Source organism: Leptopilina heterotoma, unplaced genomic scaffold (assembly GCF_015476425.1).
Source record: "Leptopilina heterotoma isolate Lh14 unplaced genomic scaffold, ASM1547642v1 Lhet_206, whole genome shotgun sequence".
NCBI lineage: Eukaryota > Metazoa > Arthropoda > Insecta > Hymenoptera > Figitidae > Leptopilina > Leptopilina heterotoma.
The window spans coordinates 334,477-351,317 of NW_025110922.1; the positions used below are offsets into that span (position 1 = coordinate 334,477).

The 16,841-nt window shown below is 24.7% G+C and overlaps 1 protein-coding gene across 6 annotated transcripts in view; it reads left to right on the forward strand.

The window, feature by feature from the left end:
• The window catches only part of LOC122501155 (protein PALS1), a 207,994-nt gene that overhangs the window by 156,983 nt on the left and 34,170 nt on the right, over positions 1-16,841 (forward strand). For all 6 annotated transcript variants that reach the window (XM_043610433.1, XM_043610435.1, XM_043610434.1 and 3 more), the window contains one exon: positions 13,438-14,905. In XM_043610433.1, the coding sequence (XP_043466368.1) occupies positions 13,438-14,905 (1,468 nt within the window). The remainder of the gene's footprint in view (positions 1-13,437; positions 14,906-16,841) is intronic.

Below are 16,841 nucleotides of genomic sequence, written 5' to 3' on the forward strand. Positions count from 1 at the left end.
GATATTGAAATTCATTTATAAATTAAATCTATTGTCATACAGAGTTTATGAATACATTTATTCACATACTATTGGATATTTCGAATCAATAATAAATAACTGAAAATTGAACTATAAAAAATGAAATAAAAATATTGAAATTAAATATTGAAATATAAATACAAATACAAATAATATAAATATAAAAAACAAAATTAAATAAAGTAAAATCGATTTATATATGTCACGTGGAAAATATGTTTGATAAAATTTAAAGACGTATTTAATTTAGATACATAGATATAAAAGTTAAATAAAACAGGTATTGATAATTGAAAGATCAGTGACTTCTGAAGTTTATCTGACATGCATTTGGTATTTTTATAATCTTCACTATTTGTGTATTAGTCTCTCACTCTCTGATGCAAGTCTATAGTATAAATATACTGATTCATTGATTTTTCTCCGCTTCTGGATTTCGAAAAAGATTACACAGATTTGTAAAGACAAACAGGACACCTTTTTTTTATCTTTTTGTGTCAAACAGATAGCAGGTGAAAGTTATCGACCTCTGCTTTTTTCATCTTCTTTACTTTTAGTTCCTTTTTTTCTTCTTGGAATATGGAGGACTTTTTTCCCATATTACTTATATAATATTGTTTCTCAGTAACAAGATATGATTTTACAGAAAATTTAAATAACGTTTTTTTAAGGTTCTTTAACTTTACTGTAAATTTGAATTTTATAAAAATAAATACCTAACTAATTTTGATAGTAAAAAAATGATGTTAAACTTGAAAGGTTCGAAACTTTAAGGACAGGTAAAAAATAATAATAATTTTTTAAAAAGAAACTCTCCTTATAACAAGGGAAAAATTTAATTATATTTATTTAAACAATAATTCAAGTTTTAAATAATTTTGTGTTTTAATAATTCACCTTTTAAAATGTTCTAATCGTATTAAAACAATATTTTTTCAAAGGGAGTTCATCTTTAGAAAAACGTTAATTTTCAGAAAGAAAAATTTTATTTAAAATTTTTAAAATGTCTGACAAAAACCAATAATTACAAAACAATTATTAAAAAATTCAATTATTTCGAAAAGAAATCAAATTTCTTGGAAATTTCAATAATTGAAAAAATCTTCAATTTTCTGTTTATAAAAAGTCAGGAATCTTTACAAAAAATAGAACCGAATTGTATGTTAATTTTTTTAATACATATTTAATTAATTATTAAAAATAATGGATTTATAACAGAATTTTAGTTAAAAACATGAAAAAAATTAAAAATTTCGAAAAGTTAGAAAATATTGCAGAAATTCAATTATGTTCAAAAATTTAATTATTTTTAAAAATTTTAATAAATTTCTTCGCAAGAATTCAATTATTCATAAAAATTTTTTAAATAAAATTTCTTGAAACTATTAACTTTTTAACAAAAACATTTTTTTTTATAAAAATTCAATTATTTTCAAAAGTTTTGATAAAATTCTTTATTATAAATTATTTAATACAATATAAATTCAATATAAAAATTTTATTATTTCCAAGACAATTTTAATTTAAATTTTCAAAATAACACAATTATTTTCCAAAATGTTTACCAAATTATTTTCAAAAGTTTCAATAATACTCTTCAAAAGAATTAATTTATTTTTATAAATATCATAATTCTGCCCATAAATTCAATTATTTTCAAGAATTTTAATAAAATTCCTTGCAAAATTCAATTTTTATAAATATCTTTGCAAAATTCAATTATTTTCAAAAATGTTTACAAAATTTTTTGAAATAATTCAATTATTTTCCAAAATTTTAATAAAATTCTTCGAAAAAATTCAATTATTTTCATGAATAATAAAATTCTTCGAAAGAATTCAATTATTTTTATAAATAATAACATTCTTTGGCAAAAATTCAATTATTTCCAAAAGTTTCAATAAAATTCTTCAAAAGAATTCAATTATTTTTATAAATATCAACATTCTGCCCATAAATTCAATTATTTTCAGGAATTTTAATAAAATTCTTTTGCAAAATTCAAATTATTTTGATAATAAAATAATTCAATTATTTTCCAGAATGTTTACCAAGTTTTTTGAAAAAATTCAAATATTTTCCAAAATTTTAATGAAATTTTTCGCAAGAATTCAATTATTTTCATAAATAATAAAATTCTTCGACGGAAATTCAATTATTTTAAAAAATTTAAATAATTTCTTTCAAAACAATTCAATTACTTTCCTAAATAATAAAATTTTTCCCAAGAATTCAATTTTTTTCATAAATAATTAACAAATTTTTAATAAGTTTCCTTGAAATAATTCAATTATTTTAATAAATAATAAAATTTTTCAAAAGAATTGAATTATTTAAAAAAAAAATTGATAAAATTCTACGCAAACCTTTAATTATTTTCATAAAATATTAAAAATTTCACAGGAATTCAATTACTTACAAATTTTTTTATAAATTTCTTCGCAATATTTCAATTATTTTCATAAATATTAAATAACAAAAATTTTTACAGGAATTCAATTATTTTTATAAATAAATAAATTTCTTTTTAGAAATTCAATTATTTTTATAAATAATAAGATTTTTTATCAGGGATTTAATTATTTTCGTAAATAATAAAATTCTCTATAGAGATTCAATTAATTTTCATAAATAATAAAACTCATCGCAGAATTTCAAATATTTTTAATACAATTTTAACCAAATTACTCGAAGAATGTAATTATTCTTAAAAATTTTATTAAAATAAGTCAAAAGATTGCAATTATTCAAAAATTTGTTCCTATAAAATTTGTTCCCTATGAAAATTCAATTTTAAAAAACAGTCAATTACTTAATAAATTATTTAGTTTTGTATTTAAATAATTAAATTCTCTTAAAATTTTCGAATAAAAATTAATTTAAAAAGAATGTTAATTAAAATTTTTTTTAATAGTTGAATATTAAAAGCATGAATTTTGAGAAATAATTGAAATTTCAATAAAAAAATTTTTTTTTTTCAAGTGAAATATAAAAAAATTGAATTGTAAAAAAATTTTGTCAAAATTTTATTTGGAAATCGCAGGTAAAACTCAGGGAACAACGAAATGAAATTTTTTTTTTTTTTTTTTTTTTTGTGGCAATTCTGATATAGTCTCAATACTGTGCTCGAAAAAAAATTATTTCTTTTTCGAAAAGTTCCAGAGATGGTACCAATTTAAAACTTGTTAAAATTTTCCCTCGGTATTTTTTTTTCAATATTCTATTGAATGAAATTAATTTTTGCACACGTAAGACCTGCGTGTGCGTGATATTTATAATTTTATTGAAATCTCACGTTTTTGCGTTGATATATATTATTTTACTTGACCAATCACATTTTTCAAGACATTCTGCTTGTAGAAAGTTATGTTGTTAATAATTCGTCTTCAGAAACGCAGGAATTCTCTGTTTATAGAAAGTATTTCTTCTTTTTATTTTTTTTTAAAGACAATTTCTTTATACAGAGAGTCATTTCCGTTTTCATTTCGAAATGCATTTTGAGTTGGAAAAAAAATCTATTGTCAAAGAGACATCATTCATGGAAAAAATGAATTTAAGAATGAATTTAAGAATGAATTTAGAAAACAGTATTTTTTTACAGAGAGAAAGAGAGAAAGGATTTTTTTACTTGTTTTTTTTTTTAAAGAGACACGCACATATTTTGTGGATTGCAAGTAAATGATAAAATAGAGAAGAGTGAAAATCGCTCTAAATCTTCTTTCGTACAAAAAAAGCATTCTCGCAGCAATGCACTTACAAAGACCTTGAACGTGACCATCTCGTTTCAAAGCTACGTTTCTTTTGGTCAGGTTTCTGAAATTCCTCCTACCTGTCAGCCTTTGTAGGGGAGATATTCCATTAGTCAGGCAGGTAAATTCACGCGTACAGTGTGTGACATTATTTTTTTTTCTCAAAATTTATGAAATACTTTTTTCTCATGATGAAAATATGAAAAATATAATCTTTCTAAAAATTCTGAATGTTTAAATAAATAAAATTTTTTTAACAATATTTTTTCAAACTTTACTAAATGAAATCGAAAGTAATGTAAATTACCCATTTTTGTCTAGGAAAGAATTAATTTCCTTAATGTGCAGAGTAATTTTTTTTATTTTTTTAAATTTATAATATTTATTTACATTAATTAGTAATTTAGAAGTAATTTATTTTTTAATTACTAAACAAAATTAAGAATTAATTAAAAATTAAAAAATATTAAATTTTAAAATATTTTTAAAAAATATCGTTTTAAAAATAAATATTAAATTTAACGTTTATAAACTTTATAATTAATTTTTTTTTTACTGTGACGCAAAATTATTGTAATCAAATTTTAATTCGAAAAAGAGACAAATGAATTTCATTCATTTGAACGTTCAGAATTAGCATAAAAAAACGTTGAAGAAGTTCACAACGTTTATGATCAACAATTGAAAGAAAAAATACTTTCCTTAATAAACGCAATAAAATATTGTTTGTTAACAAATATTTTGTTGTAAATTATTCACCAAGAAGCTAAGAAAAAAATTTTTTCTATTAAAATATATTTAAATTTTCGTAGAAAAAAATTTTTTTTCTGCAAAAATTTAAATATATTTTAATAGAAAAATTTTTTTCTTTCTAAAAAGTTAATTAAAAATGTTGTGAACGTCACAAACGTTTATAAAAAGACAAAAGTTGTTGAAAAAATTAATAAAACGAAAAATTTTAATTTTAATTTAATTTGTTTATTTATTTTCTAAATTAGAAGAATAATATTCTTTAAATAACAACAACATTTAAAAATTCATCTTAGTATAAATTTTCACCCTTTGCACTAAGATGGAAAATTTAAATTAGATCATATTTGCAACTGTAATAAATAATAATAATTAAGATGATAAATATTCGATTTAAAACAAGAGAAAAATTAAAAACGTGTTTTACGTGAAAAACAAATTAACAATTAAAATTTATTCTGTAGAATATAATGTAAATTGTTTGGACAATAAAGTGACCCTGAACGTGAGAATGAAATAATAATAATAAGAATTATAATTTTTAAATTTTTTATTATCAATGTATTATGGCAAAGCAGGTGAATTAATTTAATACACTGTGGAAAAATTTGCGTGTGTTGCTGTCATTTTTAGATCAAGTTTCGTTTAACTCAGCGCAAGCAAGGCACAGTTCCGTTTTCTATTCCTCACGTTTTCTAAGAACTTGATATCGTTTTAGTGAATTCTTCGTGAGAACGACGAAGATGCGCAAACCCAAGAGAATTCGGGTCTTACGGAGACAAAACGCCATTAGGTTTGTGTAGTTGAAAAGAGAAAAGAATTTTTTTTTCTTTTTCTTTTTGTAGGTTTTGTTAAAAGTTTTTCCAAAAAAATCGAAGCTGTGAAGAATTTGATGTTGTGGTTCAAGTAATTTATTCGTTTCTTAAAGTTCTTCGCAGGAATTTAATTATTTTTAATACAATTTCAATATTTTCTCGAAACAATTTAATTATTTTTAAAAATTTCAATAAAATTCTTCAAAAAAAAGTCAGTTATTTTAAGAAATATTGTAATAACATTTTTTAGAAGAATTCAATTATTTTTAATACAATTTTAATTAAAATATTTGAAACAGAATTCAATGAAAATTTTAACCATATTCTACGAAACAATTCAATTATTTTCCAAAATTTTAGTAAAATTCTTCGAAAGAATTGAAATATTTTTCAACTTTTTAATAAAATTCTTCAACAGAACTTAATTATTTCCAAAAATTTTGAAAAATTCTGCGCAAGAATTCAATTATTTTTATAAATAATAAAATTTTTCGCTAAAATTCAATTATATTTTTAAATACAATTTTAATAAAATTTCTTGATAGAAGTAAATTATTTTTCAAAATTCTTACGAAATTCTTCAAAGCAATTCAATTATTTTCCAAACTTTTAATAAAATTTTTCAAAAAAATTCAATTATTTTTCAAATTTTTTATAAAATCCTTCAAAAGAAATTAATTTTAGTAAAAATTAAATTATTTTTTCCAATTTTTAATAAAATTTTTCACAAAAATTTAATTATTTTCATAAAAAATAAAATTTGTATTTAAATGATTAATAAATGAAAGTAAAAAAAAAAAATTTTTGAATAATATGCAAGAAAATGAGTTTTCAATTATTTTGCAGAAAAAAATAAATCATAAAAATTCTTAGAAATTAAAAACTTCTTTTCAAATAATGAGACATGTTGCTTGCTTTTATCTTAATATGGATTAGAGAATAAGAAATGAATCAGAAATATTTATCATTGAACAATTCCACTAATTATTACATCAATTTTACAATTTACTGAGAAAAAAAATACTTATAGCAAATTTTTATTTATGATTCACGTTTAATAAAGAATTTAAAATATTTTTTTCTATATTTCTAAAAATGTTTCATTGTTTCTCTTTCAAAATTTCTATATCATTAATCACAGTCATTTTTGTTAATGAAATAATAATTTTCGAACTGAAATTCTAATAAATAGTGAAAATTTAACCGTTAATTTATAATTTTTTATAATTATTGAAAAAATTAATAATTATATTCTTAACAATAATATGTATTAACAACAACAAATAGTAGTTTTTAATATTTTAATAATAATCAATAACAAAATATTAATAATAAACAATAAAATTGAATTCTTTCGAGGAACTTTATTTAAATTTTCGAAAATAATTGAATTCCAGCAAAAAATGTTATTATTATTAAAAATAATTAATTTTTTGCGAAGAATTTTATTATTTATGAAAAAAATTGAATTCTTTCGAGAATTTTATTAAAATTCTATTTCAAGAAATATAATTAAATTCCCATAGAAAATTTTTTTATTTATGAAAATAATTAAATTCTTGCGAAGAATATTGAATTAAAATTTTTGAAAATAATTATAAGTTTTGTTACAGAATTTTATTAAAAATTAAGAAATAATGAAATACTTGCGAAAAATTTGATTATTTACGAATATAATTGAATTTAAGCCAAGAATTTTATTAGGATTTATAAAAATTCGAATATTTAAATGAAAATTGTATTGGAAATAATTGAATTTTTATAAAACAAAATTTTTGAAGATAATTGAATTATTTCGGAAAATATTGTTCAATTTTTTAAAAATGATTGAATTGTTTTAAATATTTTAATGAAAATTGTAATAAAAATAATGTAATTCTTCTAAAAAATGTCATCACAATTTTTGTAAATAATTGACTTTTTTCGAAGTATATTAAAAATTTTTAAATACAATTGAATTGTTTCAAGAATTTTTATTTTACAAATGTATTGAAAATAATTAAATTCTCGCCAAGAATTTTATTAAAATTTTTTAAAATAATTAAATTTTTGAACATAATTGAATTTTTTGCGAAAAATTTTATTTAAATATAAAAATAATTGAATTCTTGCGCAGAATTTTATCAACATTTTTGAAAATAATTAAGTTTTGTTAAAGAAATTTATTAAAAATATAAAAATAATTGAATTCTGGCGATGAATTTTATCAAAATTTTTGAAAATAATTAATTATTTTGTTAAAGAATTTTATTATAAATGTAAAAAATAATTAAGTTTTGTTAAAGAAATTTATTAAAAATGTAAAAAATAATTGAATTCTGGCGATGAATTTTATCAAAATTTTTGAAAATAATTTATTATTTTGTTAAAGAATTTTATTATAAATGTAAAAAATAATTAAGTTTTGTTAAAGAAATTTATTAAAAATGTAAAAAATAATTAAATTCTGGCGAAGAATTTTATCAAAATTTTTGAAAATAATTTAATTGTTTCGAGAAATTTAATATTAAAATTATTAAAAATAATTTTGTTATTCTTGTCAAGAATTTTATTATTTATGAAAATAATTGATTTCTTGTGGAAATTTGACATTCTAATGTTGATATAATCAAAATTTTATTTTCTGTTCAAATATTTTCCAAAAATTTCTTTTTTTACTCTTCAAAATAATACTAATACATTTACTAAATTAATAATTAATTTTTCTATACATAGAAAATATTTTTTAATTAAATAGCATTTAAAGGCATTAACAAAAATATTCCCGTTCATTAAAACGTTTAAAACTTTAGGAACATAATATACAAAAGAATTCATTTCTTTCTCTCTCTCTTTTTTTTGTAAACTGTAATTAAATAAAAATTTAAAAAGCAGTTTCTTACGATTTTTTTCTTACTTTCTTTTTTTTTTCTTTTCAAATTGCGTTAAAGAGAAGAAAAAAAAAAATCACACGGCTTCTGTTACATAAGAAAAATACATACATATATTTAAATATATTGGGGTCGTTATCGTACAGAAAACATACAAGTTGGAAAAATAGAATAGAATATACACTTTTAATTTTGCGAATTCTCAAGTCGATTTTTCTGGAAAAATAAAAACTTGCTGGAAAATGAGTAGAGAGAATGAGTATAGACATATATAGAAAAACTGATGTAGCAGACATTCCCTCTAAAAGTAATCCGGATTAAAAGCTTGGCCACCGACTACTAGCCTACATATTGTAGAGTCCAGTTTTAGACAGAGATGAGAGAAAGAGAACGAGAAAAAGAAACAGGACCCGCAGCCGCAGCCGCACTTGAGTTTCCCTTGATCGTTATATTGTAGAAACTAGAAAACCAGTATCTTGAAATTCTGTATTGTACTCTCTATCTTTTTGTGCTCCATTTCAAGTCCAAAGCTCGCTCTGGCTGCATAGCAACTCTTTCGTCGCCACTCGCCATTCGTTGAAACCGTTGAAACTTTTAGTTTAGAGAACTGCTGCACTTGGTATTTATGCACTTGTGCAAGAAAACGCCGGATGCGCCGATTGCATTGCGGGGGTATAACTAACTTGTAATTAAATTCAAACCAACATTTTCTTCAGTCGTTCAACATTTCATTTTTAAATCGCTAATTGACAGTCTCAACTACATTCTTCAACTATTATTTTCTGGGGGGGGGGGGAGGAATTTTTTCCTTTTTCTATAAATAGAATATTTTTTACCTCGTCATAGTGATGAAAAAAGTTATTTTTCACTGATAAAGTTTATACAATGTTTATGATTTCTTAAAAACGTTTTTAGTCATCATATGGTTGCCACGCAACTTCAAAATGTTTTAATTTGAAATTTTAGAAAATTTCAATTTTTAATGAATGAATTAAATATAATAAAAATTTCACAGGAATCCTATTATTTTTATAATTTTTTTTATAAAATTCTTCACAAAAATTCAATAATTATGGTCAAAAGTTTAAAAAAATTCTGTCTAAATTTCAAATGATCTTCATAAATAAAAAAAAGAAAAATTTTTCTTCAAAATTCAATTATTTTTAAAAACTTTTAATAAAATTCTTTGCTAAATTTCAATTATTTTCAAAAACTTTTCTCAATTCAATTTCCGAATAATCGATGGAATTTCGTAAAATTGAATTGTAAGCAAAAGGATTTGAAAATTTTCAAAAATTATTAAAAATAATTAATTTAAAGAAGCTATTATTCTTATTATTATTATTATTCTTGTTTTAGAACAATTTTTTTAAAATTGTTTGATTTCAAAATATCAGGAAAAAAAAATTTTGTCAGGGAAATTAAGAAAATTATAACTTTTTTCTACCCATTTTCAAAAATGGCGACTTTTTAAAATAATTTTCCTTTTTAAATGTTTAAAATAAATAAATTTTTTTGAAAAATTTATATTAATTTTTTTGAAAATAAATGGAGTTTTTTAAAAATAATTTCTACTTAAAATTTTTAAAGTAATTGAATTTTATGAAGATTTTCTTTTAAGTTTTTAAAATAATAGTGTTTATTATTAAAAAAATACATAATAGTGCTTATTATTAATTGTAATTAATAATTTTTCTATAAAATTATATTAAAATTATTCATAGAAAATTAAATTCTTTTAAACAATTTTACTAGAGTTTTTGTAAATAATTACATTTTTTTGAAGAATTTCATTAAATTTCATAAAAATAATGAAATGTTTAAATTTAAATACAATTTTAACTGCAAATTTTGAAAATATTTGAAATTTACAAAGAATTTTATTAAAAACTTCTGAGAATAATAATTGAATTGTTTAGAAAAATTTTATTACAATTTTTAAATATAATTGAACCTGTTAGAGAAATTTTATTAAAATTGAATTTCTCAGAAGAATTCTATTATTTACAAAAATAATTGAATTCTTGCCTAGAATGTTATATTTTAGAAAAATAATTGAATTGTTTCGAAAAATTTTATCTGAATTGTTGAAAATAATTGAATTATTTGAAGGAATTATATTAAAAATTTTGAAAATAATAATTTTTTAAAAAGAATTTCATCTAAATTGTCGAAAACGAATTCTGATAAATTCTAAATTCTGATAATTCAAAATATTATTTAAATTATTTAAATAATATTTTGAAAATATTTTGAAAATAATTGAATTTTTCTAAAAAATATTATTTATGAAAATAATTGAATTCTTTTGAAAAATTTTATTATTATTTTCAAAATAATGCGATTTTTTAAAAAGAATTTCATCAAATTCAAAATTGTTAAAAATAATTGAATTTATATTAAAATTCTTGAAAATAATCGAATTTAATTAACATTTTCAAAATTATAATTGTATTTTTTCTAGAAATTTTATTGAAATTGTATTGAAAATAATTTTTAATTAAAATTCATCAAGAAGTTTATTGATTTTTTTAAATTATACAAAAATTCTTTTAAAAAATTCAATTATTTTCGAAAAATTGCTTTAAAATATTTTTAAAAACTAATTATTAGAATTGTTTTATAATAATTTTTTAACATTCAATTATCTTCGAACAGTGTAATTAAAAATTTATAAAAATTTTCTACTTGTTGTACTTATTAAAATTTTTGAGAAATCATGGTTCTGTTTTATAATTAAAATTCTTCAAAAATATGATCATTTCTATTTATATTTTTCAAAATAATTCAATTATTTTTAAAAGATTTTACCAAATTTCAATTGTTTGGAAATTTTTCATAATTGAAAATAACTATTATTAAAAAACTATGGAGAGTTACAATTATTATAAAAAATTGAGTTTTTGTACTTAAATAATTGAATAATTTTAGAATTTTTGGAAAATTATTTAAATCAATTGATTCAGAGATGAAGTTTAGTTGCAAATTGTAGAAAATAATTGAATTCAGGAAGGGTTATAATTTTAATTTTTAGAAATTATTAAATTTTATAAATTTTACTATCATTTTCCCCAAAACTTTCATATTTTCCTGTAAAAAGAATTTTGTCAGGGAAAATAATTTTAATGTCAGTAAATTGTCAGGGAAATTGATAAACTGAAACTTGTGACCACCCTGAATTTAGAGTGAAAATTAAAATCATATGATTCTAATTTTGTTTTTTATTCACCGAAATTAATTTATTTAATTGAAAATATTTTGACAATCGTGATAAAAGAATAAAAAAAAATTTTCTTTTTCTTCTTTTGTGTTTTAAATATTTGAAAAATTCTGATTACTTGCAGAAATTTTCTTTATTATTAATGTCTGATAATAAAAGTATTTCAACGTTAGGTATATATATAAATTATATTTTGTAATAATCAACTCTGGCAATTTTACAAATATTTCGATAGAGAAATTTTTTTATACCTGAATATTTTATTTAATGATGACTTGGTCAATATTCTAATTTACGATTAATCATTGCTCACGTGGATTTGAATGAGCCAATAAAATGGAAAACCGGCATTAAGCTAGAAAGGAAATAATATGCAAATATTTAATTGAGAATTAATTTTTTGAACTCGAATAAAATTGAAAAAATAAAGGGCTAAAATTAAAGATTAAAATAAAAAATTAAAGGGAAAGATAATTTCGAAAAATATTTCAAAATTAAATAATTCTGTTGAGTGATTTATATAATCAGTGATTATTAAATCTTTCCAAAAAAAAGGGTAGATAGTAACGAAAGGATAAAAATAGAACCTCGTAAAATAATAACCTGCAAAGGGATAATAAATTTCAGAAAAATCTTACACTCTTTCTTTTGCTACTATAAATTGAAAACTAACACCAAAAAAAAAAATGACGCTGGAATTGCTTCATTATTACACGGAAAGATAAATTTTTATTCTACAATATCGTACAGTTAGTCATAAGAAATGAATTTGATATCTTCGCGGTAAAAATATCCTAATAATGAGAGACATTTTTTTTTTCCCATCGCGGAAATGTTAAGAAGTAAAACAGATTACATACTCTCTAAAAAAAAAAAAGAGTGAGGGAGAGAAGAAAAAAGAGGAAAAAAGATCCGTTATAGGGTACGTGATGATCGGTCGATGAAAACCACTGTTTGGTACGGAACCACGTGTACGTATTTCCTATGCCTTTTGTCTTCAAACCCCATTGTCTCTTTATTCAACATCGTTTGCCTCATGAATTCCCTTTTATTTAAACGTATGAACTGGCGGATGCGATGCGTCGACTCGCTTTGCACAAGACCCTGTATTTTTATCCTTTCTAAACAGATGGCATTTTTCGAGTATAAAATTTCCTGTCGAAATTAAATTCTCTTTATTGTGTATATAGGTTCATTGTCTTTTTTTTATTTATTGTCGTACATTACATATTATCGTACCTACGTGCGAGTTATTTTGATATTTTAAATATGTGTTTGTTTCAAAAGAGTGGAACATAATTTTTCATGGATTTTTGGAGACACATGTACGAGTACTTGACCTTCAGGCTACATCGACTTCAAGCCACATCGTCGAATTTATTTTATTCGATAATAGTGAATTTACAACCAGGTTTCTGCTTGGATTTTTATTTTTTATTCTTTTTGTATAGTTCTTTTTGTTTGAATTTTTCTTTAGTGTCTAAATCTGAATCTCTAAGTTGTTAACTGATTTTCAGTAAAATATTTAGAGTTTTATTGTAGCAAATTTTGTTTCTTGTGAGGCGTTCTGAAGATAGTACAGCAAAAAGAGTTGAGTAAAGATTTTTTGTTTTGGAAAAAGAAATACAATGTTTATTGAACGTTTAGGATGAAATGAAAACTAAAGTTTTCATTTCATCCTAAACTTTCAATAAACATTGTTTTTCTTTTTCCAAAACAAAAAATTACTTGAAAAGGAATTTAGGACAAGCTATAACTTTTTTTGCTGTTTTCCTCTTTCTTCAGAAAGGGTCACATATGTTCGCTAAAAGTTTAATCATAGTGGACTTTTCTGATGAAGAAAATCTTTTATTTCTACTATGCAAGAACGCTAAAAAAACCACTGTAACGCTGTAGGAAAAAACCTCTCCATGAAGTACTTTGACTTTACAATAAGTTTTAGCTTTTGCACCCTGTATTATTTCACCCAATTCTTCAAAATTAGGGACTAAAAGAATATTTTAATTTTCCAGGTCCAGAAGGCGTAGTACTGGCAGTGGCGTGGCAGAGATTCACCTGCAGCAAAATCAGCAACAATCGCAGTTGCAGGAGAATAACAACAGCAGCTCGCAGGATACGAAGGAGTCGCGGGAGGGTTTGGGGCCCGATGAGATGTGGGGCTCAGGTGCCCTGGGCCATCATCGGGAACTGCCCGTCGATGTCCCTGACACTCTCCTCCAGCAGGCTTACCCCAACAAGGTAAAGATCGGTTCATCCCCATGTAGGAACGAGCCACGACAATCCCGTAGCGCTAGCAATCTTTCCCTAAATCTCCGCAATGAAACACTTAAAAAGTCCACTCTCTCCCAAAAGAAGCGCGATCCCGAAAGTTCACCCCTTGTCTCTGCTCTCGAACCGCCACCAATAATCACCATCGAGCTGAAAATTCAAAATCCAACCAACAAGAATCTTATAAATTCACCAGATGAGGTGAACGAGGACGATAAGACAATTCACAATAATCAGCAGGCCAATTCCACGAATTCTGGTTCGCCAGACTTGAAAGATCCACTCAAGAGTTCCGACGACGAGGAGGACGACGATCATTCGAATCAGAAGGAATCTAACGTCGACACTGAGGAGGACTATCCATTCGCCAAGGAGGACTATCCGACGATGCTGAAAAGTTGCAGTGACGATTCGGCGAGTCCCAGAAGCTCTTCGGGTCGGTCCGACAGTACAGCACCCCTGGATTCGAGCCTCGTTCTAAGGCACGACTCACCCTGTGGAAACGATTCCCTCCCCTACGACGTTCGTAGAATCGACCTCGGCTCGAAAGTAACTCCAATCTTCAACACCACGTCCTTCGAGAATCCAGCCTACGGTCTCGCCGACCTCCAAGGCTTTCTCATGCGGTCCGACGAGGTCACCGATCTCACCCGTCTGATTGACGAAAAAGTCATCATACCCCGCAAATGGAAGGACCCCAAATCCGAAGTCAAATCAGACACTCCCGTGAAGATTTCCAACTCAAACCAACGGAATCTCGAGAATTCCGAATTGATGCGAGTCGCCTCGACCGACGATCTTATCAGCGTCGATCTCTCAACAACCAAATCCCGAACGAAGAAACGACGCCAACAACAAACATCCAGTGGATATTCGACCCTCCGAAGTGAGGCCTCCACCGAATCCAATTCATTCCTCGTCGTCGGCAACAAAAATTACCGCGAGGTGGCGGTCGACTGTCCTGACGATTTTGTGCCAGTGACCAAATCTCATCCTGTTTATCCACCGCCGAACAAGACTCCCACGAACAGCAAGCACAACACCCTCGAACAAAAACGCCATTCCGCGCACTTCAGCCCTAGAGATTTAGAGATTGCTCACAATCATAAAATTGAGCTCGAGGAAGCGGCGGCGAACAAGAACCGATATAGCCTCCCATCCTCTGATAATTCTCTAGTCGTGCGCACACTCGAACAAAAGCACGACAAGAAGGTAAGGTCCAGAGTCAAAAGTCTCTTCGTAGAAAGCTTATCCTCCCTCAAGCACCATTACAATCACAAACCCACGCTTATTGCTTATCGCACAACGCACTCACCTCAAGCTTTCTCTAATATTCGCAACGAGGCTATTGGTGAATCCTCATTTCTCGACGATGACATTGGTCACGATTCTAGTCGAAGGGTCGACATTCTCTCCAGGTCTTTTCAACTCTACAGCCCCAAAAAGGGTAAAAAATCCTACTCCGAGGAGAATCTCCTCGCCTGCACTCCTTGCAGCGAAGAAACCCAATCAACCTACTGCCTCTCTTTCGAAAATCCTTGTCTCAATTTTAACGCTTCTATGAAAACTAACACCTCTCTTCTTAATGCATCAATTAATTCTCTCCCCACTGCTTCTGAGTCAGAAAAACTTTTCCCCCCAGAAACAAACGGTACCGAAAGCACATCGGAAACTAACCAAACGGAAAATGTCTCCGAATTATCAGGTTTTGTAAATCCTCTTTCTGAATTATCAACCGGTGACAATACTCTCAATCAAGTTGACACCTTCTCCACTTTCCGTCGTAACGACTCTGTGAAGATATCGCTAAAAAAATATCAGATACTAACTGACGAGTTATCTTCCTTTAATCGAGAACAAAATCAAAATTCACGCAATTCCCTCAGGGAATTACGCAAAGGAATTCCATTGATCGTCTATTTCTCGCCCGAGAATAGAGAAAATCTACTTCTCGATGAAATTGAACTAGAATCAGAGAGTCAATCGTCACAGGACTTAAATAATCCCCATGATGAATCACCGAATACACAGAATATCAAAAATTCCCGTCTCTCACTTGAATATAAATTTACAAATGAATCGAGTACATCGCTTTTCACGAATTTCCTTGAAATTAGTAAATTATTATCGAAAAGTGATGTCGATTTACCAAATTCCCTAGATCTTTCGGTATCGAAAGTACAATCTTGGTTATCTGATCCCCATCTATTTTCAAGTACGGTTGAAAAGCAAAAGTCGAGTAGAAATAATAATAATAATAATCGTAATAATAAGAATAGTAGAACTAATACGAGGACGAGAAGAAATTGCTTTGGTAATGATGAATCATCAAATGCACCATCTTTAGAAAATGCACCTGAAAACGCGAAGGAACTCGGCAACACTGATAATAAAGAGGTAAAATAGATATTAACAAATTCTTTTGGGAAAAAAAAAATTTTTTTCTCTGTATTGGGGTTTGGAAAAGGTATAATATGACTTTCCTGTAGCGTTTTTTTTTTCATTGTTGAATTGATGAATGATGAAATTTTTGAATGAATTAATTAACGTAGGGATCACAGTCGCCTTTTTTGGAGCTAATCCTCTTTTCAAGGATTACAGTATCTTTTTTCCTTAAAATAGATGAAAAGGTAAATTTTTTTTCTAAAAACAGGTGACGAGAAAGTGACAAAAAAAATTACAATTATGATTCTTATAATTAGAAAAACAATTCACTAATTAATTGAGTATTATTATTTACAATTTTCAAAAATATTGATAAAATTCAATTATTTTCATAAATAACAAAATTCTTCGCGGAAAACCAGGAATTCAATTATTATCAAAAAATTTTAATAGAATTCATGGCAAGAATTCAAATGTGTTTATAATAATTAAATTCTTGAACAGAATTCAATTATTTTCGATAATTTCAATAAAATTCTTTCCAAGAATTCAATTATTATCATCAAAATTCAATTATTTTTATAAATAATAAAATTCTTTGCAAAAATTCAATTATTTTTAAAAGATTAAAAAAAAAATTCTTCGCAAGAATCCAATTATTTTTATCAAAAGTTTTAAAAAAAGTTTTTTTATAATCAAAAAATTTTAACAAATTGAATTTAAGGCAAGAATTTAATTATATTCAGAAATAATACAATTGTCA